At 44.3% G+C, this 24,460-nt stretch overlaps 1 protein-coding gene across 8 annotated transcripts in view; it reads right to left on the bottom strand.

The window, feature by feature from the left end:
- The window catches only part of Acsl6 (acyl-CoA synthetase long chain family member 6), a 56,433-nt gene extending 47,700 nt beyond the window's left edge, over positions 1-8,733 (bottom strand). For 5 of the 8 annotated variants that reach the window (XR_011707562.1, XR_011707561.1, XM_027949590.2 and 2 more), the window contains exon 1: positions 8,637-8,733. Coding sequence is in view for 3 of the 8 variants with exons in the window: in XM_027949590.2 (XP_027805391.2) it covers positions 8,637-8,685 (49 nt within the window). In the remaining 5 variants the exon portion in view is untranslated. Of the gene's footprint in view, positions 1-731; positions 805-1,646; positions 1,805-5,097; positions 5,160-8,636 lie in introns of those variants that run through there. The other 3 variants (XM_071612113.1, XM_071612115.1, XM_071612114.1) reach the window with 3 other exon arrangements.
- Positions 8,734-24,460: the final 15,727 nt, after the last annotated feature.

The following is a 24,460-nucleotide window of genomic DNA, read 5'->3' as shown; positions in this document are numbered from 1 at the left end:
TGGAGTTACTGAGGTGGGAGGAGCAAGAGAGGAATTTGCTCACCTACTTTTTCATTTCTGGTCTGCTGGGAACACCTGCTCAGGAGGAAATTCATGAGACAGAATCCGAGACACATCCTCCCATCCAGAGAGTGACAGCAAGGTAACAGTGGAGACAGGGTGGGAAGGGAAGGAGAGCCAGGTGAGGACAGAGTGACACGGTGGGTTGGCAAGGCACAGGAAGAGCCTGTAAGACTTTGGGGCACCTGACAAGAGCATTTACACAGTAGAGGGAAAGAGGCACAGCATGGCATTTAGCTGTAGAAGACAAAAGATTGTGGTTGGTACTATGTGTATGCCTAATTCCTTCCAAGCCACAGCCCACAAGCTAATGATGCCCACCAGCTCACCTGACCTAGCATCCTGGGAACTGGAGATACGAAAGCACCCCAGGCAAGCCGTGTCCCTCTATCCCTGCCAAAGGACTACCACTATAGCCAGGAGCCTGCCTGGCTCTTTTACCCACCATTCCAGGTGTATTGTCCCTCTGTGTGCATTAGACAATGAGCAAAACAGTTTTGCCTTTGGTGGAGGGTACATTTCCTGGAAAAATGATACATAGCTTAATTTTCTGGCAAATTTGATAAATAGCTTAATATTCTTGGCTGTCCCATACACTGGCAAAATTCTTCTCAATTGCCTCAGGAAGGAATAAATTTGAATTTCTCTCAGTTTAGCAAATCTGCACCCACCTGAGTCACCCCTCTGTGGCTCAGGGCTGAAGGGGGTAGTTGCAGTCTCACATGGTCCTCCTGCCAGCAACCACTAAGTCCTATGGTACCCCTATGAGAGCAACCACAGGGTTAACACCAGGCTCCAGCAGCCCAGCCCTTAGCTGGGCAGGGAGTACTGGGAACTCAGGCCTCCTTTTCAAGGCCAGGATGAATGGGGGATATGCAAATGGCCGCCTCCCGAGGAGCAAGGAGGGCAGGGGAGGGCTTGTGGCTGGCAGGCCTGCAGCACTCCACTGGGCCTGTCACATGAAAGGGTTTGTACTCCTGCTGCTGGCTCCGGGGCCCAGCCAGGCTAGGGCTGTTCTCACCAGAAAACAAAAATCTCTTTCAGACCAAAGCAAAACGAGGCCCCAGCTGGCCCAGGAAGGCCATTGGACATTGTTCACGCTGACCCAAGGAGAGCACCCATCACTTGAATTCTCACTTTTCACCCACTGAAAAGAAACCCACCATCTTTCCAGAGGGAGCTGGAGGAGCTCTGTGGCCACAGAGAAGAGCACCATGTAAGGTCAGGGTGGGTGGGACCAAGAAATAGTGTCACCCCTTCTGAGGCTCTCTGTGGGCATTATCCTTTTCAAAAATATGAATGGCTGAGACTGAGGTAGCAGCCTTTTTTGGAGAAGGACATTTCAGTGATTCTTGTGGGGCTCATGATAAATACAGAGAAAGAAATGGAAAAAAAAAAAGGTGCTGCTAAACAAGAACACCTTGGAGTGTACAGAGGACTTTTAAGAATGGAGACCTCATGTATACCCTGCCAGGCGCCCACAGCACTGCTGAAACCATGCCCTCAAGCTGTGGGAGGAGTTTATGGTAACCCAGAGCCCAGTGTATGGGATCACAAGCTTCCAGGACAGTCCAGGGCCCAGATACCTTCTTCAATAGAAGCACCACAGCAAGGTCAGGCTCCAATCTTTTTCAGACTTTTAGCTGCTAGAAATGCTGTTTTTCTGCCACTCTAAGGGTCACCAGGAGCTGTCCATTAATTGCTGCATAAATCTTGTACCCCAGGAGCACAGATGCGACTTGGACTAAGGGGAGACAATGACACAGCAAGATCATTTAGCCTGAGAGCACATCTAGGACAAAACCACTTAGGAAAGAATTCAGAACCAACAGGAAGGCTAGTGGGTGCTTGAATAGATGTCCCACGACTCAAGGGAGACAGGACTTGTCAGCTCCTCCGCCCAAATAAAAGGCCCAGCTCTGAAAGGTTGACGGGCTTCACAGGTCACCACCTACCCTGCTGTCTGGAGATCAGGGTCACATGTACCCAAATCCCCCACCAGCCCACAGGCTAAGGGAAGGCCTGCCTCCCCCTAGACAGATTCAAAATTTGGGAGGAGGTGCCCTGAGGCAGAGTGGGGCTGAGCATGGTAAGTTAAGGGTGTCCTCCAGAGAACCATATCCAGGTCTGGAAGGTAAAGTCACTCAACACTTACGAAGGTCTCTGACCACTAAGCGGGATCCTGGGTCCTAAGTGACTTTAGGTAACCTTAGCACTAGAAGCAGAACAAAAAGGCCAGAAGTGCTGACTCTTTCGAAAGGGTCTCAGCTGTGTCCCCCTTATCCATTCTGATAATTGTCCCCTCTCATAGACCTGGGAACATCACTGTCCAGCCTCCAGCCAACCTCCTCGTCCACTCTCACTGGCTGGCCACATCCTATACCTTGCTGCTCTGTCTCGGCTCTAACTGTCCTTGCTGTGTGGCCTCTGTCTGACCTTTCTGTCCAATCTCTGGTTGACCTCACTATCAATTGGCTTTTCTGCCTATTTAGTAGGATCTCTGATCAGGGTCCAGAGTGGTCTATAGCTAAGGCTGGGATGGGTGGGCAGGTAGAACTCCACAGAAGAGCTTAAGGCTCAACAACAGTTCACACACTGCAGGGGAAAACGGGGCTTTGTAGCAGGGCAAGTCCTACTTAGTCCTTCAGGGTCCAATTTCTTTCTTTTTTTTATACATTTATTTTGTTTATTTATTTTTATGTGGTGCTAAGGATTGAACCCAGGACCTCACATATGCTAGGCGAGCGCTCTACCGCTGAGCCACAACCTCAGCCCACACTTTCTATATACATGGGCCACACAGTTCTGGGAGTGCGGCAGGATCCTAGGAACTGTTTAATGGGGACTGTCTCATAGGTGTCCATTCAACCTGGACTTGCCTGCACTCTCTCTCTCATTCCTCCTATGCCAGTCCTAGAGATCTGTCCCTGGTCCCAACAGGTGCCAATCCAGATTTGTTTGTCCCAAGGTCTGCAAAATGTCCTAACTTTCTGCTCTAAAGCCCCAGAAGGAAACTATCTTGGAATATAGGCCTGAATGGGCAGATGGCAAGCCAGAAGTAGCCACCCCCAATTCTCCTTGGACACCGCGACAAACTCTAGCTGAATGCCTGGACTAAGTGTGAGGAAAGGAAGGGTGTCTCTGGGAAAACTAGGTGAATAGTCAGGTGGGACTACTTGGAATATTAAATCTTTCAGAGATTACTGATTGGGTCTCCAAATAGCTCAGATTGGCTCAGACTTTCCCACCCTACTTCCCACTTTCCCACTTCTGTCTATCAAAGACTGCAAGCTTCACATGAATCAGGGGTTACACAAAGAACCTAAGCACACTGCCAGGGAGATAACTGAACAGGTGAGTGAATGATGGGGAACACCCCTGGGACTAAAGCAGGATGTCACCCACAGCATTCCCCTCCCCCACCAATTCTGGGCCCAATGACTGGTTGGTGGGAACTCCTGTGAGACCAACACAAGGAATGGGGCTATCATACCAGGACATCCATGAGGTGAGGACCTTGACTGGACATTCCTCTTGGCTATGCTTGACAGAGTGGCCAGAACTCCAAGTTTGCCAGGAGGCCAGAACCTTGGAGCTCTAAGGAAACAACAGTTCTCAGAGAAGACTACCTTCCCCATAACGAGTTCCTCCTGAAGCTGTGAGTTGATTCGTTCGTTCATTCATTCTTTCATTCATCAAGCCCTTTCGGAGCTCCTGCCACTGCTTCTGTTCCAGGCTGCACTCATTCTCAGCATTTAAGGTTATCCAGTGAAGGCTGACCTAGACCTGCCAACAAGGAATTCACACCTGCTTTTCCCTGTTGCTTTCACCATATTGACATCGTCCTCCAGCTTAGCATAGACCTTGGCATTTTAATAGATGTACGCTAAAAGTCTGTTGTTTGCTGATTGACTTATTGTGGTGAGAAAACAGCTTATAAAATAAATTCATCTTTACTTATAAATACATCATTATTAAAATAAATTATTCCCAGGGAATTCTTTATTTTTATTCATTTACACAATAAACTCTGGTGTACACTGCATGTCTAACCCTGGGTTGGGGACACAGAGATAAGACATCCTGGCTCTGCCCTCAAGGAGATCATAGGACTTATGGAAAAGGTCAAGCACTGCTATTCAGTGGAATATGTGTCACTAAGAGATGCATGTGGCTTGTCTAGCACAGGGATGGTATCATTCTGGCCATCCACATTCCCAGTTCCAGCCATATCTCCTGATGGTTATCATACAGAATAACGTCAACATGTTGTGGCGTGGCATTCTAGGCCTATGGAGCCCAGCCTGGCAACCTCGCTGGCAAGCAGAATTTGTCCCTCAACTTCATTCATTCCTGTTGCCATTCTTTTCTCATACCCATCCCTCTGCCTGCTATGCCTTTTCTTTCCCTACTTCCTTTTTTGCATATTGAAATCCTGGACCGTCCATGGACTGGAAGTGTAAGGATATGGGTATGACTCAGCTCTTGCAGGTTGCTTCCCCATTAAATCTCCCTGGGTCTCAGTGCTTCTTCTAATAAATAAGGCTAACAATGCCACAGGGCTGTAGGAAGACTGAAGGATAACTTGAAGAATCAGAATATGGTTATTAACAATATAGTAGCTGCTCAGTAAAAGAGTAACTAAATCAGCCAGGACAGTGGCACACACCTGTAATCTCAGTGGCACAGAAGGCTGAGGACAAGAGGAGTGAGAGTTTAAAGACAGCTTCAGCAATTTAGTGAAGCCCTAAGCAACTCAGTGAGATCTTATCTCTAAATAAAATACAAAAAAGGCTGGGATGTGGCTCAGTGGTTGAGTGCTCTTGGGTTCAATCCCCAGAATCCCCCTCCAAAAGTAGCTAAGTTTTCAACAATGCTCCCCACACATACACATATACACACCCAGAACTTCATTCAATGAACATCTGAGTGACTACATGCGCCAGTGTTGGCCACATACACAGCATAGCTTCTGTTATTCAAAAGCCTAATTTTCACTTCTTTTTGCAAACAAGTCAGAATCTCATCCTCACTCACCTCACCATATGCATGGGACAGCCCTGGTTCTATCTGGTGCTGTAGCTGAGCCAAATTCAGCCTTCTGAAGGTCATCCTAAAAGCCCTTATACTCACAAGAGAGAAAAACAGCTAAAGAGTGGAATGGCTGGTTCTGCCGCCCCCTGGTGTCAGTGTGCTTTGGCAGGAGCATCCCACCACCACCAGGCTGTAGAGAAGAAATGTTTCTGAGGTCAGACTCTCCCACAGGGTGACAGACCCTGTGCCAATGCAGGCTTTCTTCTTTTGTGAGGCATATCCCTAGCTGACCAGACAGCTGTCTGTTCTGCCTGGAGTTCCAGCACCATCTGTCTCAATTTTTGGCTGCCTTCTTGGGCCTCCTTGAGTGGCTCTAGACCTCATTCTAGTTTTCCCTGCTAGTGGAAGCCTGGGGGGAGGGGTAGAATCTGATGGGGCTGAGCTGAGCAGGGTGTGCAATTCTGCACCTGCCCTGGCAACTGAAGCCAGATGCCTGCCTTTCCAGTCTTTGAACTGGCAGTTCTGCCTCATCCCACCAGGGCCAGTTCCACTTCCCCTAGGGTAAGGACCAGGGCTGGGGCCTCATCCCTTCCCCTTTCTGGAGTTTAGCCTCAACTTAGGCCATATCTACTTTTACCCATAATATTATAACAGGCTTCCATCACATTCCTGGCCTCTACTCTCCACCCCATGGCTCAACTTGGCCACTGTGGCTAAATAGAGGGTTCCTCTACCCATCTCTCACCCCAAATAAAACCCATTCCTCCATGACCTCCTTCTACAAATCAGGTTGCCCTGGCACAAGATGCTGGAGACATACAAACATACACACATACAAACACACACACACACACACACACACACAATGATACACTACCATGGTTTTCTCTGCACACATTTGCTGGTCTGACTTTCTCTACTAGCCTCTGAAAAACACTCCAGTATGCCACAGAAGCCTACTCAGATATTCCAGTGATCAGGTATGCAATTGAGCAGACTGGACCCTGTACAAGGGTATGGAACTATATCAGCTTAGGACACCCTAAGGATACCCTTTGAGAAATCTATCTACCAAGAATGATGCCTCTTTCTACTTTGTACAAAGGAGCCACACAGGAAACTAGAAATTCTAATCCATTTGCTCCCAGGTGTCCTCTGAGTGCTTATGGCACATTTTCTCATGACAGGAATAGTGTCTGACTTACACTGGACCTCTTTTATTTGTCTCGTTGTTTACTACAAAACTCAGGTAAGACCCAGGCTGGCCCAGGACTCAGTGTAGCCCAGAACACATGGTTGACAGCACCTCTTCCAGGTGACTCCCCTCTCCTCCTTTTCACCATTCTCTCCTTGAAGACCCTGAGGTCTTCTGTCTGCCCAACCATGTTTCCATCCTTTCCAGATTGGGAAGTAAAAAAGTACAAAACTCTGTATTAAAGAGTGACACTGGCTTGGGGATCCCCGCCTATTGTTGGCTGAGTGGAAGGAATATCTTGCAGTTGCCACGGGACCCTGGATTACAAGGCACAGTGCATTCTCAGGTGTGTTCACTAATCTACAGTTCTTACCCCCTGAGAAAGGCTGGGGTCCAGGTAAAGTTCCAAGGAATGTGGACACATGACCTAGGAAAGCCCCACTATGTCTGTGGGGTATTCCATCCAATGAGAACCATGCACCAGCACCAACCTCCTACTCTGCCTTGAAATGTTTGGTCTCTATTGAAGCAGCTATTATCTGCCCCCAGGAATTGTCCTGTTTGACCACTTTTAGGTCCCTGGATAGTCCCTTAGAAAGGCAAGTCCCCTCATTTCCTATCCAAGGAGACGTCTGGCCACTTTGGGAAATGTTCCACAAGGAAGCAGGACAGAAGGCCAGTTTAAGTTGTTAACGACCGATCTTGGCTTATAGACAAGAACCCCATACACTGAGGGGGTTTTTCTCACAAGCTGTTGATGACCCTTGTCACCAAGTGGTCTTGCAGCCCCTAGACACCTCCCTGAATCTATAGAATACCAGATTTTCAGAGAGCTTCTTTTGAACCCATGGCTGGATGGGGCCTCCTGTGGCTAGGGCTAAGGGGTCTTAGCACAGGGGAGAAGCTCTGAGACCATCCATCACTCAGACAATAAATGGTGGCTATTACTATCATCATCATCATCATCATCACCACAACCACCACCATCAAGGTTTTGATTATGCCTGACCCCAGTGTTAGCACTGTCCTTGCTGTTGGGTGTGTATCAAGACCAGAGAGGCCGTGCACAGCCTGTCATCAGACATTGGCAGACAGAAGGAGCTTAGGGAGCTGAAGAGATTAGGGAGGTATTACTCCCCCAACACAGGGGGAGTATCCCTGTGGCCTAACTCAGGACAGCAGTTGGGGAGGGGGAAGTGATTACCTGGACCATCAACCCTTCAGGTTCAGGCCAGTTACAATCAAACACCTGGCACTGGTTGATGTTCAAACCTCAGATCAAATCCCAGTCTACTAGATATTATCCATGTGACATTGGGCAAGTTGATTAACCTCTGAATCTCAATGAGAGATAAGACCAACCCCCTAGGATTTTCTGTGAATATTAAATAACATGCAAAATCATCGATAAGGATCTCTAATAGGTCAACTTCTTCACCTTTTTTGGCTCAGTAAAAACTTCACCACCATCTCTGATGATGATGATGTTTAAATGTAAAATAATAATAAACACCGACATTCATAGGACATTTGCTCCAGGCTAGATCAGGTTGAAGGCCCAGTTTAAGGGTAAGCACTTCACATAAGTAATTGAGCAGAATCTGCACATGGGGGTGGGACTGCAGATGGGGTATTATACTCAGGAGGACCCAGAGGCTCAGTCAGAGAAAGGCCAGTACCCAGGTGTGGGTGTATGGGGGTTGAAGGAAGCGCCTAGCAAAGATCCAACAGGGATACTCATAGACTGCTAAGAGAGTGCAGGGATAAAGACTGACTCCTATGAGAGGAAAGAGAAGGGAGTGGAAGCAGTGAGGACACAGCCCCAGGCAGAGCCGGGGCAGATGAACCCAGTTTTATAGCAATCTTCTACTCTGGCAGGAGGGCAAGCAGGGAGTGATTGTAAGGAGGCCCCTGGCAGGGATCCAGAACCCTGATCAGTCCCGGCTACACACTGACCACCTACTGCGGGACCTTGCGAGCCAACATCCTTGGTTTCTGGTCCCAAGAAATGAACAAGGACGCAATAAGTCTGTCCCCACTTTGGCTCAGGGCCTAATCTGATCAGTAGGTCCTCACAATAAGGGGAGAGGGGCGCTAGAAGCCAATGGAGGTTGTTGTGGAGTCGCAATGAGCAAGGCCCCCCCATCTCCACAAACCCAGCTGCTTCCCAAACCCCGCACAGAGCCCGCCGGAATTGGGGGCGACCTGGAGACCTTGAAGGGACAGCCAGCAGCCCGGGCGGGGGACTCCACAGCCACGGGAGTGTAACACCCGCACCTTGGGCCAAGACAGCACAGCTTACGGGAGATGGAGGTCAGGGACCAACAAGGACGACGCAGGGACTTACCCACTAACAGCCAAAGGGAACCCCCCGACACCAGAAAGAAGGTCAGCATGTCGATCAGCCGGGCCCAGCCTGGCCCGGCACGGCCTCCAGGGCCCGCAGCCCCGCAGCCCCACTGTAGCCGCGCTGCCGCGCCGCCGCTGGGTATTTTTAGCCCCCGCCTCCCGGCTCCGCAGCTCCCCGCCTCCCTGCGCAGCTGCGGAGACTGGGCGGGAGGGGGAGGGCGCGGCGCGCGCTCCGCACCAGAGCCCCACTCCCCGCCCGCAGCCTGGCCGGGTCGGGTCTCCGCCCGCGCCGCCGCCTCGGAACCGCCGAGCCCGGGCGGGGGAGGGGTCGCAGCGAGCACCAACCCTCTCGGCCTCCGCCCCCCCCCCCCCAACGTTCTGGGGAAACGGGCTGGAGTGGGGCGCACGGGCGACGAGCAGTCGTCACCCACCCCACCAACGCGCAACCCTTACCTCCGCGCGACCCGGCGGTCTGGGTTTTATTGCTAGGCAGGCTCAGGTGGGAGCGAGTCGCAGTCACTTGTCTGAGGAGTTGCAAAAGCTGATGGGCTGAGTGCCCACTGAGCGCCCACCCGCCGTCGGACCTAGTTTGAAGAACTGGCAGCCTGTGGGTGCCACATCTGCGATCCAGTGAGGGAGCCATAAGGGTCTACCTAGGTTCTGCAAAGTAGTGCCCAGATCTTTTGGGGATGCATCAGGTCAGGTCTGGGGCTGCACAAGGTCGCAGAAGCTTCATGTGGTCCTGGGCTGCCAAATGTGGTCCCCAGTTATAAGCATGCCACATGAAGTCACAGGCAGCCACATGGAATCACGGATGTCGCATGAGTTCAGAGACTTTCATGGTCTTCATACACAACAGTGTGGAGCACATGAGGTCTCAAGCCCTTCATTAACTACTATGAAAGGCCATACAGCCACTCAGTCTCAAATGGTCCCACAGCTGACTGAGGTTCGGACATCATTTTAGTGCCTGAGACTAAAAGGAGGAAGCCCAGTTGCATAGTTTTTTTTAAATAAGAGCAGGCATCCTGATAGGGCCTCAGACATTTACACCTCGATTTCAGGATCACCTCCTCCCAAAGGTCTTGCTTCTCAAACATGCTAAGTCTACTAAGCTTCCAGCACCGAGGACAGCGCTCAGGCAGCCCTGCCCTCGCCACAGGCAGCCCTATCAACCCTGGAACCGGTTAAGAACCCAGGAAGAAAAGGGTAGGAAACTAGAGAACAGATATCAGAAAGCTGATGGTGGACAGATGAGACCACTTGCCTTGTGTGCATGTAAGCCCACAACTTAGCAGGTAGGTGTGGGGACCTATATCCATAGCATGAGTATCTGGCATGTGTGCACCCAGGTCTGTCCGTGTGCAATTTATAAAGGCACAAGTCTGCAGATGTGTCACTTTCAGTCTTTAAAATAGAATCTTTTCACAGGCTCTGGATCCTGGGAGAGCTGCTCTTGCTTGAACTCAGGCGCAGCTTGGCAAGGACTTTGCTGAAATCTCAAACTTGGCAGGGTTCCTCCAAGAGGTGTCAGAGGCTGTGTGACAGGATCCCTCCCAGCAGGTGACACAGTTGTCAGAATCCCTCCCCCAACACCACACTCCCACTGGCAGCAGACTAACTGAAGACCCAGAGGTTATCAGGACACTCAGGAGAAACCAGAAGACTGGGCAGAAAGAATGTATCTCCCCAAATCAGATTAGCCTAGGGATTTTGGCAGACAATTTCTCCTTAGGCCAGGGAACCAATAAAGTGTTTCTTCACAGAGTAAGGGGCCCAGGATCAGGCAGAAGTCACAGGCACTGAGAACTGCAGGAGTGCTCCAAGCCCCTGGGTGGCTCCTGGCAGCCTCCTCTCCAGAGTGATGTCATGGGACACATTTAGCCTGGCCTCCTGCAGAATGTCGCATCCGGTTACTTTTCCTACAGATGTCTCTGCTCCTTGCGAATTTTTTGATTCAAAAACCTATGTAGGAGCTGTGACTGATTACAGCTTAACTGAGTATTTTTCTGTTTTCCTGAGTATGACTTGGCTTCTCCTGAGGGATGGAAACAGGAAGGTCCTGTGCCTGGCTGTGGGATCATGGCCAGGTCTCTCTCCTCTCCAGTGGGTAAGGAGATTTGTTCTTTTCTGTCCTGGGTTCCCAAGGTCTCCTTCCTTCTTTGTGGGTTCTCCATTCATGGACCATCTATGGGCAGCTGTGACTCTGAGGCTTCTAGACTTCTTGAGTGCCACAGTCATGGAACCCAGCAGGAAGGAACCCAGAGTCATGCTGTAGGGTGGAGGGAGCAGGCGGCCTCTTAGACATTCCTCTTGGTCAGCAACAATGGTGGGCAACTCTGTTCACACTTATTTCCACCCACACTAGCATCTTTGAGGGCTAGCAATTGTTTTCAACCCTAGCTCAGGGTCTGGCCCAGTGAGTACAGAGACCACTATCCCTTTTGGCAGGGCAGAACATCTGCTCAGGCCACAGAGCAGTTCTGGCCTCCTCCTATCCATTCACTCTTTTAGCTTATGTCCACCTCTAGGTACCCTTTGTCTGGCCTCCTGCTGGAACTTGGAGGCAGGTAAGACAAATCAGAAACGACAATAGCCGTAGTCTAGCATGGTGAGCTTGGTGACAGAGGACTGATCCTATTCTAACCAGGGCAAGGTCTCCTAGTGGAGGAAATATTCAACCTGAACCATAAATATTTGTGTGTGAGTTTGCCAGGCTTCAAAGTGGGGCAGAGTATACCATTTCTAGACCTGTGTCTGTTTCTGTCATGCCATGCAGCCCTGGGTAAGCTTCTGCCCCTTTCTGTGTTCATTGGTACAAGGAAGTGCTGATCCAGAGACTTCAAAACCCATTAGGCAAGACTCTGCTGCCTTTTTTATTATCACAGTTGAATGGTCACCCTCTAGGCCTGAAAGACACAGTGTCCACTGCATTCTGTCTGTTAGTGGCTCTAAGAAACAGCGTAAGATGAGCTCAGCCATTATGGGTTCAGGTTTTCCAGCTCCTACGACATCTGAAATATTTTTCTTCTCTGACATTGTCGGGGGGCTCAGTTATTTGTATCTCCCAGGCCTTTTTGAACACTTATATTTTGTTAGTGTCTCACATTGTAATTATATCTTTCCAATGAAGCTCAGAAAATTCTCTTTTTCAGCCTCTCTTAGGCTGGCCCTTCCTAAGGGTCTTAGAATTTTTCAGTGTGAGATGCCTCCATGAGTCTTTGATCCCAAAGCTTGTAATATAGTGCTATATATAGCAATATAGTGCTATATTCTATATTCAATATAGAAATAAGGGCAGCCATCTTATTAGCACAAGGATGGTAGCAGAAGCAATGGTTGACAGATGATTCTGGGAATTATTACTGAAAGATGAAATTTGAGGCTCTTTCTTTCTTTCTTTCTTTCAGTACCAGGGATTATTGCACCCAGGGGCACTTTACCACTGAGCCACATCTCCAGCCCTTTTTTATTTTGTTATTTTGAGATAGGGTCTTACTAAGTTTCTTAGGACCTCATCAAGTTGCTAAGGTGGGCTTTGAATTTGTAATCCTCTTGCCTCAGCCTCTCTTGTTGCGGGGATTACAGGCATGAGCCATCACACCTGGCTTGAGGCTGTTTCTTGAGCCTTCCCAAAATGCTGTGAACCACCTAGCACTCTTTATTTAGCATGCTCCTTTTCTGCTTAAAACAGTCATTTAATAGGATTTTGTTTTTTAGGGTCCAGAACTCAGATTGACCTCCTCACTGTCTCACTGCTAAGCCCTCTAGAGTTTGTGGCTATAGGGTTAGGGACACAGCACAACACATCTCCTGTCCCCATACTGCATACAGTAGTAATTGGAGGCTCTGGCTGGTGAAACCAGATCTTTGCTCTCCTTTATTTTGACAACCACAAATCTAGAGAACTGATCCCAAATCTTGAAATTCAGCAAAGAATCTACTCAAGATAGCTGCCCTGTCTAGAGCAAAGGCTTTGAAGACAAGATGAAATGGTTGGAGACTGGTAAACACTCAATGCATGGACCCCAACCAAAGATTAATAACATTTTTCAATTTGGAAAATATAGAAAAAATATGAATTGAAATCACTTGTATTCTATCCCCCAAAGATAATAACCAATACAATTTTGCATATTTTCTGATAACAATAGCATCTCACATTTATATAGTGTTTAGTATATGCCAGGCATTATTTCTAGACACTTTACATGTTATGGACTGGCTTGTGTTTCCCTCAATTCAGATGTTGAAGCCCTAACCCTCAATGTGACTGTATTTAGAAATAGAGACTTTAAGGACACAATTAAGGTTAACTGAGTTCATAAAGGTGGAACACTAATACAAAAGAACTATTGTGGGCTGGGGATGTGGCTCAATCGGTAGCGCGCTCACCTGGCAAGCGTGTGGCCCGGGTTGGATCCTCAGCACCACATACAAACAAAGATACTGTGTCCGCTGATAACTAAAAAACAAATATTAAAATTCTCTGTCTCTCTCTCTCTCTTTTAAAAAAAAAAAAAGGACTATTGTCCTGATAAGAAGAGACACCAGGAATAAAGGTCACGTGAGGACACCAAGGGAAAGAAGTCATCTGCAAGCCCAGGAGAAAGGTCTCAAAAGAAACCAACTCTGACATCACACTGATTTTGGATTTCCACCCTCCAGATATGTGTGTAAATAAAATTTTTTTGTTTAAGCCACCCAGTCTGTGGTATTTTATTATTAAATTTCTAGCAGAACAAGACAATATGCTAACACATTTAATGCATAAACATTGTTTTCTATCCTTGTATTGCACAATTTAATAAGTGTTTATTAAATGAATGAATGAATGGTAGATACTGTTATGGTTGAGATCTGGACTCTCCCCCAAAGACAGTTCATGTGTTGACAGCTTGGTCCCCAATGCAGCAATATTCAGAGGTAGCAATATGCAGAGCAGTATTTACTTGCTTTGGGCAAGTGACTATATCTAACCTCATCAATCTATTAATATATTCATAATTTATATGGATTTAGAAGGTAGTAGAAACTGTAGGAGGTGGGCCTAGTTAAAGGGAGTAGATCCTTGGGAACTAGACTATGGGCTAAAAACCTCTCAAACTGCAAGCCAAAATAAATCTTTCCTCCTTTAAGTTGATTTTTTCAGGTATTTTGTCATAGTGACAAAAAGTTAACACAAATATTGTTTATTCAGTACCATATGCTTTTTAAAAACTTGACAATTAAGTATTTCTCCCATACTATTACTTAATTACATTTTTAAAATAGACATGTGATATCAACAGTAAATGTTGCGTCCCCACAGTACTAGGCACTGTTCTAGGTTCTGGGAATATAACAGTGAACAAACAAAAAATCTTGCCCACATGGAATGTAATTGTTTCATGGAAATGCCTTTGCCCAACTGTCAGACAGGAATTAGCTCACTTATTTGGGAATGTTTCTTTTAATGAAAATTCTCTGAGAGAGAGTCACAATTAATAAGATCCTTTTCCTTTTAAAAGGCCAATTAACAACTGAAGGGCTTCTGATGCTTCTCTGAACCATGGAAAGACAAAGCATTTTGAAATTGTTCTTAGTCCACTAGGCTGGGAGTTAGTACTGGTCAAGCGGTCAGCACCTCCAGGTTCCTAAAGAAACACCTGTGCATAGGTTCCCCATTCATGCAAGGTCAAGATTTGGTGCAAAATAAACTACATTTTAAATATTTGGAAAATAAAACAAACTAGAAGAAAATAGAGTTGAATGTTATGCCATGTGAGGATGGTAAGGGCTTTTCCTGTACAACATAGAAAGCAGAAACCACAAAGGAAAAGAGGGGTAGATTTGAACGTCTGACTACATGCAAATTTAAAATGTCTGCAATTTAAAAACCACCATTTAAAAAATCTAAAAGATAAATAGATAACTTGCAAAAAAATATTTATGCCACAAAAACACAAAGTTTGATATCTAACCCAAATTAATAAAAACAACAACACCCGAGTTAAAAATGTGAACAGGCAATACAAGGAAGAAGAAATGATTTTCTTTTTTGCCTCACTGCTCACTAAGGTGAAATATAATGTAACTGTCTGAATGTTTGTTCTCCTTCTTCTAGAAACTATGGTAGGTTCTTCTTTCAGAGCCATGTCACAGGGCACTGACCCCAGGGAGAGGAGGGAGAACCTGCATTCCATCAGCCCCTTCACTCATTTGGAAGTTGCCATCACTATTCCCATATGCCCAGAATCCAGTTCCTTTCTCTCAGTGACCTCAGCCCCACCAGTCAGGCCAGTTGATTTCTCTTTTAATATTGTTTTAGTTGTAGATGGACAAAACATCTTTATTTGTTTATTTATTATTATGTGGTGCTGAGGATCAAACCCAGGGCCTCACACCTGCAAGGCAAGCACTCTACCATTGAGCTACAACTTCAACCCCAGGCCAGATATTTCTAACAATAAAATCAGAGTGTGGGTGTATCTGAGGGTATGATATCTGCAAATCCTTATTGAGGACAGTTTGGCAAGATGTGTCCTCCAAATACTCTTATCCTTTGATGACTACCAGTGAGTTTGCTTAGAAATTAACACAAAGAGTGTGGAAATCAGGAATTATTTGTTCCTCAGAATTGTCATTGAAATATTATTTATAGTAATGCCAAGTTGGAAATTTGGCATTAATGCCCAATCACAAGGCTGAAATTTTTTTGTACCTCTACAGTATGGTATACAAAACAGTGATGCAGAAGATTGCATAATGACAGAGAGAGGTTCGTGGTATATATCCAATTGAAAAACAGCAGGTTATGAGAGGATTCAAGATGGCAGATTAGAGGAAGGTTGCATTCCTAGTTGCCTGTGGCTTGAGATTCAAGCCTTAGGAGTACTGCTTCTCAGAGACCTGGGTGAAAGAGGGATTTCACTAAAATTCAATATTGGAGATTCAGAGTACCTTAGAGACTCATTTGGGTACATTTGTTCTGTTTCACAACTGGCTGCAGAGAGCTGAAGCAGGAGCTGTTTTAAGGTGGCCACAGCTGCTTCTGTGGGAATCAGGAGATCAGAGCAAACACTGCCATACTCTACCAATAAGTGCTTACCATGTGGCCTATGGGGAACATAGCAGAACATGAATGAAACAGGCACAGAGAAGAATTTATCCAGGGGGACTAAAGCAAACGTGAGCCCAACTTGCTTCTCCCTGGACTCTGGTGGCTCATGTGACCAACTAAAATGGGTTAGGAATCTGAACAGATGGGTGTGAATACATTCAGAGATTAAGCCTGGGAAGACTGTATTCTTAGGCAGCAGAGTGTTTGGAGGATTGGCTCTCTTGCCCCATGAATAGAATTTTTGTGAGATTTCTGAGAGCCAGACTCCTGGCAGATATCTGAAATTGCCAGGTCTTAGAAATATGTTGATCTAATCTCTCCAGAGCAGATACTACCCAAAACCCCTGTGGACTGATAAGTCCTAAGTCCCACCCACCAGAACTCCCTCCACATAACTGTTAAGCAGCCCCACACTGGAAGTCCATCCATCTGGTTCATGCAGACTAAACTTCAAGTGATAGTACTTCCCATTCCATATTACCTCATACTGGTAAGAAAGGAAGCTGAAACTTATTTCAATCAGCTTCAATATTAAGCCATTCCAAATGGCAGCTCTGAGAGCAACACAAAAAGAGAAAGGGATTAACAACCCCCACTCATGCTCTTGTTGTCAGTAAAGAGTTAATTAAGAAATGAAAAGATATTTGGGTAGAGCACAGAGGCCCATACCTGTAATCCCAGTGGCTCTAGAGGCTGAGGCAGGAAGATCATGAGTTCAAAGCCATCCTCAGCAACTTAGCAAGGCCCTAAGCAACCTAGTGAGACCCTGTCTCAAAATAAAATACAAAAAGGGGGCTGGGGATGTGGCTCAGTGGTTAAGCACATACTAGGATTTAATTCCTATTACCTAAACAATGAAACAAACAAACAATCAAAAAAGATTAACTAAAAAAGACTAAGACTCAACTATTTTATTATGTTTTCAGGAGATGCATTTTCCACATAAAGACAGCCACTGGCTGAAAGTGAAAGGATAGTAATTGATATACTATGAAAATGGTGTCCCCAAACAAGTAGGAGTAGCTGTTCTTATGTAAGACAAAGCAAACTTGAAATCAAAATTAAATCAAAAGAGACAAAGAAGGTAATTTCATACTGATAAGTGAAACAATCCAACAAGAAGATACAGCATCAATATTTATGTCTTAAACATGGGTTCAAGTAATGATATAAAAGAGACACTGCTCAAATTGAAGCCTCAGATAGACCTCACTACAATAATGATGGGTGATTTCAACCTCTCTCACCATTGGATAGATTATCCAGACATGGTTAAGACTCTTGGAAGCTGGGTGCAGTGGTGCATGCTTGTAATCCCAGTGGCTTGGGAGGCTGAGGCAGGAGGATTGCAAGTTCAAAGCCGGCCTCAGCAACTTAGTGAGGCCCTAAATGACTCAGTGAGATCCTGTCTCTAAATAAAATACAAAAAGGGCTGGGATGTGGCTCAGTGGTTAAGTACCCATGGGTTCAATCCCTGGTGCACCACCACCAACAACAAAAAGACTCTTTGGACCTGAAAAATATTATAAATAAAATGGATTTAACAGCCATCTATAGGATATTTTGTCCAACAACAGCTGAATACACTGTCTTCTCAGTGGCTCATGGAACCTTCTCCAAAGTAGATCACATATTTTTTGGTGGCCTACAAAGCAACTTTTAGAAAATATGAAAAAAATGTTGATATAATTTCTTGCATCTGATCAGATCATAATGGAATAAAAGTAGAAATCAACACAACAAAACCCTACAGAATCTATAGAAACCCATGGGGATTGAACAATAATACATTTTTGAATGATGAAAGAGTGATTGACAAAATCAAGGAAGAAATTTAAAAATTCTGACTTAAATGAGAATGGTGATATAACATCAGCCGGCAGCCCTCAGAGCCTCAACTGCCACCACCGGCTTTCCACAAGCCTCTCTCTCCCACAAGCTTCTCTCCACCTCCCACAATCCTCCTGCTCTTGAGGCCGATTGGCTGGGTCACGTGGGCGGAGCCAAAAAAGTCCCCCAATGAGCAGCTCCGTGGTCTGAAAGGGCAGGGAAACAGCCCAATGAGCATCACTGCAGAGGAGCCAATCAGCTAGATGTTGCTGGGCCACTGTGAGCCAATCATCAGCCGGCAGCTGGAAGTTTGCTGGGGCCCCTTCAGCTGTGGCTCTCAACAATATAACACAGCAGAACGTCTGAGACATTATGAAGGCAGTTCTAAGAGAAAAGTTTTTAACTCTGAGTGCCTATAAGAAAATCAGGAAGATCCCAAATAAACAACCTAATGATGCATCTCCAGGCTCAAACTAACCAAAAGAAAAAGAAAACCCAAATTAATAAAATTAGAGATGAAAAAGGAGAAATAATCACAGATATCACAGAAATCCAGTGGGTCATTATAGACTATTTTGAAAATATATACTCCAATAAATTGGAAAACTTCAAAGAAATTGAAACATTTCTACTTGTATACAATACAAACTGACAAAACTGAATCAGAGGACACAGAAAACCTAAACAGACCAATAACTAATAATGACATAGAAGAAGTAATTAAAAGCCTTCCAACAAAGGAAAGCCCAGGACCAGATGGATTCTCAGTTGAATTTTCCAAACCTTTAAAGAAGAACTAATGGCAACACTCCTCAAATTATTCCATGAAATAGAAAGGGATGGAACACCTTCAAATTCATTCTATGAAGCCAGTATCACACTCATACCAGAATTAGATAAGAACATACCAAGGAAAGAAACTACAGAGCAATATACCCAATGCATTTAGATGCAAAGATACTTAATAAAATATCAGCAAAGCATGCTCAACAACATATTAAGAAGAATGTACTCCATGACCAACTTGGTTTTATTATAGAGATGCAAGGATGGCTTAATATATGCAAATCAATAAATGCAATTCATCACATAAATATAATTAAGGTAAAAAATTACTTAGTCATTATTAGATGTAAAGAAGGCCTTCAACAAAATTCAGCACTCATTCATGATAAAAACCCTGAAGACACTCTGATAGAAGGAACCTTCCAACATCATAAAGGCTATACATGAAAAACCCAAGGTCAACCTCATAGTAAATGAAGAAAAACTAAAAGCATTTCCTTTAAAACCCAGGACAAGACAGAGATATTCCTATTTAATACAATGCTATCATTGTATTAAATACATTTAATACATTCTTATCATTCCTATTTAATACAATGCTAGAAATTCTAGCCAGAGCAATTAGGAAAGAGAAGGTAATAAAAAGGATAAAAATAGAAAAGGAAAAATTCAAATTATCACTGTTTACAGATGATATAATCTTATACCTAGAAGATCCATAAAACTCCAAAGACTACTAGAGCTAATAAATAAAGTTGGCAAAGTAGCAGGTTACAAAATCAACATACAAAACCAATAGCTTTTCTATATACCAACAATGATCTTCTGAGAAAGAAATCAGGAAAATAATTTCACTCACAACACCCTCAAAAACATACCTAGGGGGTCAGGGGTTGTGGCTCAGCAGTAGAGCACGTGTGTAGCATGTGTGAGGCCCCGTGTTTGATCCTCAGCACCATGTAAAAATGAATAAAAATACCCAGAATAGCCAAAGTAACTTCAAGCCAAAAAAAAAGAATGCTGGAGGCATCAAAATACCTGGCTTCAAATTATTCTACAGAGCTATAGTAACAAAAACTGCATGATACTGACATAAAAAACAGATACATAGACCAATGGTACAGAATAGAAGACACAGAGACAAACCTACAAATTTACAGTTGTCTCATTCTTGACAAAGATGCCAAAAACATACATTGGAGAAAAGACGGCCTTTTTACCAAATGGTGCTGGGACAATTGGTTAACTCAAAATGGATTATAAAGTCCTAGAAATCAGACCAGAAAACTATCCAACTCCTAGAAGATAATGTAGGGTCAACCCTCCAGAGTATAGGTATAGGCAATGACTTTTTCAATAGGACCCCTAAAGCTCAGGAAATAATGCCAAGATTAATAATAGGATGGCATCAAATTAAATTAAAAAACTTCCTCACAGCAAAGGAAACAATTAGGAATGTGAATAGAGAATCTACAGAATGGGAGAAAAATCTGCTAGCTACACTTATGACAGAGGATTAATATCAGAATATATAAAGAACTCAAAAAACTTTATACCCCCAAAATTAAATAACCCAATTAGTAAATGGACAAATGATTTAAACATACACTTCTCAAAAGAATAAACACCAATGGCCAACAAATAAATGAAAAAAAATGTTCATCATTAGTAATTAGGAAAATACAAATCAAAACTACACTGAGATTTCATCTCACATCAGTCAGAATGGCAGTCATCAAGAATACAAATAATAATAAATTCTGGAGAGGATGTGGAGGCAAAAGAACACTTTTACACTGTTGGTAAGATTGTAAATTAGTGTAACTACTATGGCAAACAGTACTGAGGTTCTTCAAAAGCCTAGGCATGGGACCACCATATGACCCAACTATACCACTCCTTGGTATTTGTCCTAAAGAACTGAAGTCACCATACTGCAGTGATACATGTATATCCACGTTTATAGGCGCACAATTCACAATAGCCAAACTATGGAATCATCTTAGGTGTCTATGAATAGATAAATAGATAAAAGAATGTGGTAGATATAAACAATGGAGTTCTATTTAGCTATGAAGAAAAGTAAAATTATATCATTTGCAGGAAAAAAGATAGACCTCGAGACTATTATATTAAGTGAAATAACTTAAACTCAGAAGGTCAAGGGTTGTACGTTTTTCTCTCACATATGGAAGCTACAGAGAAAAAAGGAAAAGTGCGGGGGGAAATCTCATGAAAGTCAAAGGGAGGTCAGTAGAGGAAAGGGACTAAGAGTTGGGAGGTGGGAACGAAGGGGAAGTGCTAGGGAGTGATATTGACCAAATTATATTATTATTGTGTGCATGTCTGAATATGTAACAACAGATACCATTATTATGTTTTACTATAATGCACCCATTCAAAAATGTGGGGGGAAAAAAAAAGAAAATTCAGCATTATTTCTATTATGTTTAAAAGCATTTACATACTTTTAGCCCGCCGCCAGCACAGGCTTCATAAATGAAGGTCCAGAAATCTCTAGGGAGTTTTGATTTAAAGAGACAGACTCTACCTTTAAACCAGCTCCAGGACTGCTCCTCCTAGCTCCAGCCTCCAGCTACCTATTATGGTAGCGAGGTGAGAGAGAGAGAGAGAGAGAGAACACGCCAGGGAGTAGACTTTTATTCGGGAACAAAAAATTCTGGGGAAAATCCCATCCAATGAAGATTAAGGGGGGCAGTGTCCCAAGGTCAGGGGTAGTGGCCAGACATGCCTCCACACGGACAAACCCTCAGACCTGAGAAGGGTGGGGAAAGCTCTGGACAAAAGATGCGGCCCGGGTTCGATCCTCAGCACCACATACAAACAAAGATGTTGTGTCCGCCAAATACTAAAAAATAAATATTAAAATCCTCTCTCTGTCTCACTCTCTCTTTAAAAAAAAAAAAAAGATATGCCTAAGCGCCTCTCGCCCAGGGAGGCAACTCAAATCACGTGCGAGGATGGCCTCCCATACATACTCATGGAAAAAAAATGGGAGGAAAGTTAATAGTGGTTATCAGTGAGTCCTGGAATTATAAGTTTTATTCTTTGAATTTGTATTTCCCAAACTGTCTTCAATGAATAGATATTTTTGTATCAAGGAAAAAAAAATGGTAAGTCCTTTCCATAGTCCTCTCTTGGTTCAGGAAGGACTGGGATGCTGAAGAGGGAGAAGCAGGTTCTGAGAAGATCAGAGAAATCATAATGGGCCTGCCTGCCATGTGGCATGAGTGGCAACTGGGGCCTGTCACCTCCTGACCCTTGTCTCCTATCATCTGCCTAAGCCATCCCCTTCTGTTGTGTCATGTGAGGATGACGATGAGTGGAGTTGAGGAGAGTGTTCTTATCATCACACTTATTAGCAGAAAAACTGGCATAAATCAAGCATGGGGGAAAGGAGAAGAGAATTTCTCAAAGGTCCCCTGGAGGCTGACATCCCATTCTCAGACCCCTTATGGAGATCCAAGAGATCAACGCCTAACACACAGCCCACATGCACTCAGACTCCTGGGAAAACAAAAGTAGTGCTTCAGCCCAGGGAAGAAACAGGGGCACAGAGCCCTTCAAAGGTCAGGGAGAAACATTTGCAAGAAATCTGCTAGAGATTGGTATGGTGGAGCACGCCTCTAATTCTGATAACTCAGAAACTTAGGCAAAAGGATCACAGCTCAAGGACAGCTTCAGCAACTCAGCAAGCTCCTGTCTCAAAATAAAAAGTGAAAATGGCTGGGGATGTAGCTCCATGGAAGAGCTACCCTGGGCTCAATCTTCAATAACACACACACACACACACACACACACACAGAAATCTCCTAGAGGTTGCCACAAAGAAACACCCAAAGACCTCAGCCATCCAGAAAACCTATCAACTATCAAGGTGGGGCCCCAGAAACCATCTGAGCCACCTGTCCTTCCTTCCCTAACCCTATAGAGGCCCAGGGAGGGACAGGAACTCGCCAAAGACCACACAGAAAATAAAGATTAACATCAAATCAAAACATGGGCTTTCCCTCCCTGCCTGAGGGTCTACTCATCACCTCTAAGGGAGTTTTTCTTTTTTAAATTTGAAAACATAAATAACCCTGGCATTTATATAAATGATTTGAAACAATATAAAATATTATTTATCACCAATTCAATTTGAGGTAAATATTGATATAATTTGATGTGACACCAAAATTTTAAACTAAAATAGGTCAAAATTGCATGTAAGGGAATATATCTCATTTGGTAGAGTGCTTGCCTTTCATTCACAAGGCCCTGGGTTCAATCCCCAGCACCACACACACACACACACACACACACACACACACACACAATTGCACATAAATACAGGCATAGAAATCATATATGAAATTTTAACAGATTAAATATATAAACTGAATTTCCATGAAAATAAAATAGAATCTCTCTCCAGAGTGCTCGCTGGTATGAAACCCAGCAGCTGGGGACAGGACCTAAGAAATTGCTAAGCATCAGAGAGGTGTGACTGAGTGTATTATGAGTTCAGTCTCCTCCTAGTAATTCTAAGACAAAGGGGGCTAGGATTATTTCTGCAACAACTTTTTCAGGAAATATCTGCTATCATGATTCCTGTCATTCTATTCCTAACTTTATGACAGCAGCAGCCAGGTCTACTCAGGGTAACCCTGTCCCCTGGTCACCAATGACTGGTCCTGGTGATTAATAATTGACCTAGTCACTGAGCTCATTGTAGTTCTTCCCTGGGAATTTGGATTTGGAACTTAAAATCATTTTCTGCAGAGAATATAAATAAATCTGTAAAGAACATGAACAATGAAGCAAATATACTCAGTGAAAAGATGAAAATCAGGGAGGATTGCATTGCTGGGTTTTCTATGGGACTGATGATAGGGAAATTGGTACAAATTTTTTTTTTTTTTAATTCCTACTAAAAGAGATCTCAGTCTCAACTATGCAGCATCTCAAAAACAAACAACAACAAATCCCAGATAAAGATTTTTCAGTCTATCCAGAATGAAGTGGGAATTTTGGTAGCCCCCGTTTCCTGTTCTGACCATAGGTCCCTGACTCTAGAAAGCCCAGTGACCCTCAGATCAATCCACTTTTAGTCTTTAGCTGGCTTGAGCAGGTTACTGTTGCTTGTGACCACCTGTACTAGTTCATATATCTCACTTGACAGATGAGGAAGTTGAGGCTTAGAGAGCACTACTCAGTTTCCCAAGGCCCACAGCTATATTGAGATTTTTTTTTTTTTACACAGTACCTTTATTCATTTATTTTTATTTGGTGCTGAGGATTGAACCCAGAGTCTTGCATGTGCAAGGCGAGTGCTCTACCGCTGAGCCACAATCCAGCCCCTACATTGAGATTTGAACCCCAAACTATCCAACTTCCAAGCCTGTGTTCTTATCATCACACTTATTAACAGAAAAACTGGCATAAATAATATAAGGTGGAATTCACAATTCAATATGTTTTTTTTTTAAATGTAAAAAAGGAAAAAAAATAAAACAATTAGAGTTAACTCCTTAGGAAGAGGCAAATTGAATTCAGGAGTCGCTCTGCTTCATAGTGAGAAATTATGGTAAGTATACCCCCAAAACTCCAGTAACCAGTCTTTTCTCTCATGCCCGAAACTACTACAGCCTTGATATGGTTTTTGTGGAGGCAAACCCGAGAGGAAAGGAAAGAGGATATCCCCTGCATCTGTAGAAACACAAGAACCAACCACCAGCTCTGATGACACAGCGGCAGGGAATCCACCCCCCCATACCAGTACACACAACACTCCTACGCCTTTCAAAATAATTTCTAAAAACAAAAATTGAAATCTGCACAATGAAAACTCCCAAAGAAGCAATAGGTAACTGAATGCAAAACACCCAGGGTGAACATGTGGGGCTTAGCATGGTGAATTCCTAGAGGCAGTGAGATAGGAGCAAGGGAGGTGACTTGGCCACAAACAACCGTGAACAGTCAGATGGAAAGCTACAGGGCCATCCTCTCCACATACCCTGTTGCCTCTGCCACTTAGCCCTCTGGCATTTAGGAGGCACTCAGTGAAGATTAAGTTCTGTAGGATTTTAGAATGAAAGAGA

Source organism: Marmota flaviventris, chromosome 5 (genome assembly GCF_047511675.1).
Source record: "Marmota flaviventris isolate mMarFla1 chromosome 5, mMarFla1.hap1, whole genome shotgun sequence".
NCBI classification, from domain to species: domain Eukaryota; kingdom Metazoa; phylum Chordata; class Mammalia; order Rodentia; family Sciuridae; genus Marmota; species Marmota flaviventris.
The sequence above is the reverse complement of the archived record's forward strand: the minus strand, read 5'-3'. Positions and strand labels throughout refer to the sequence as shown.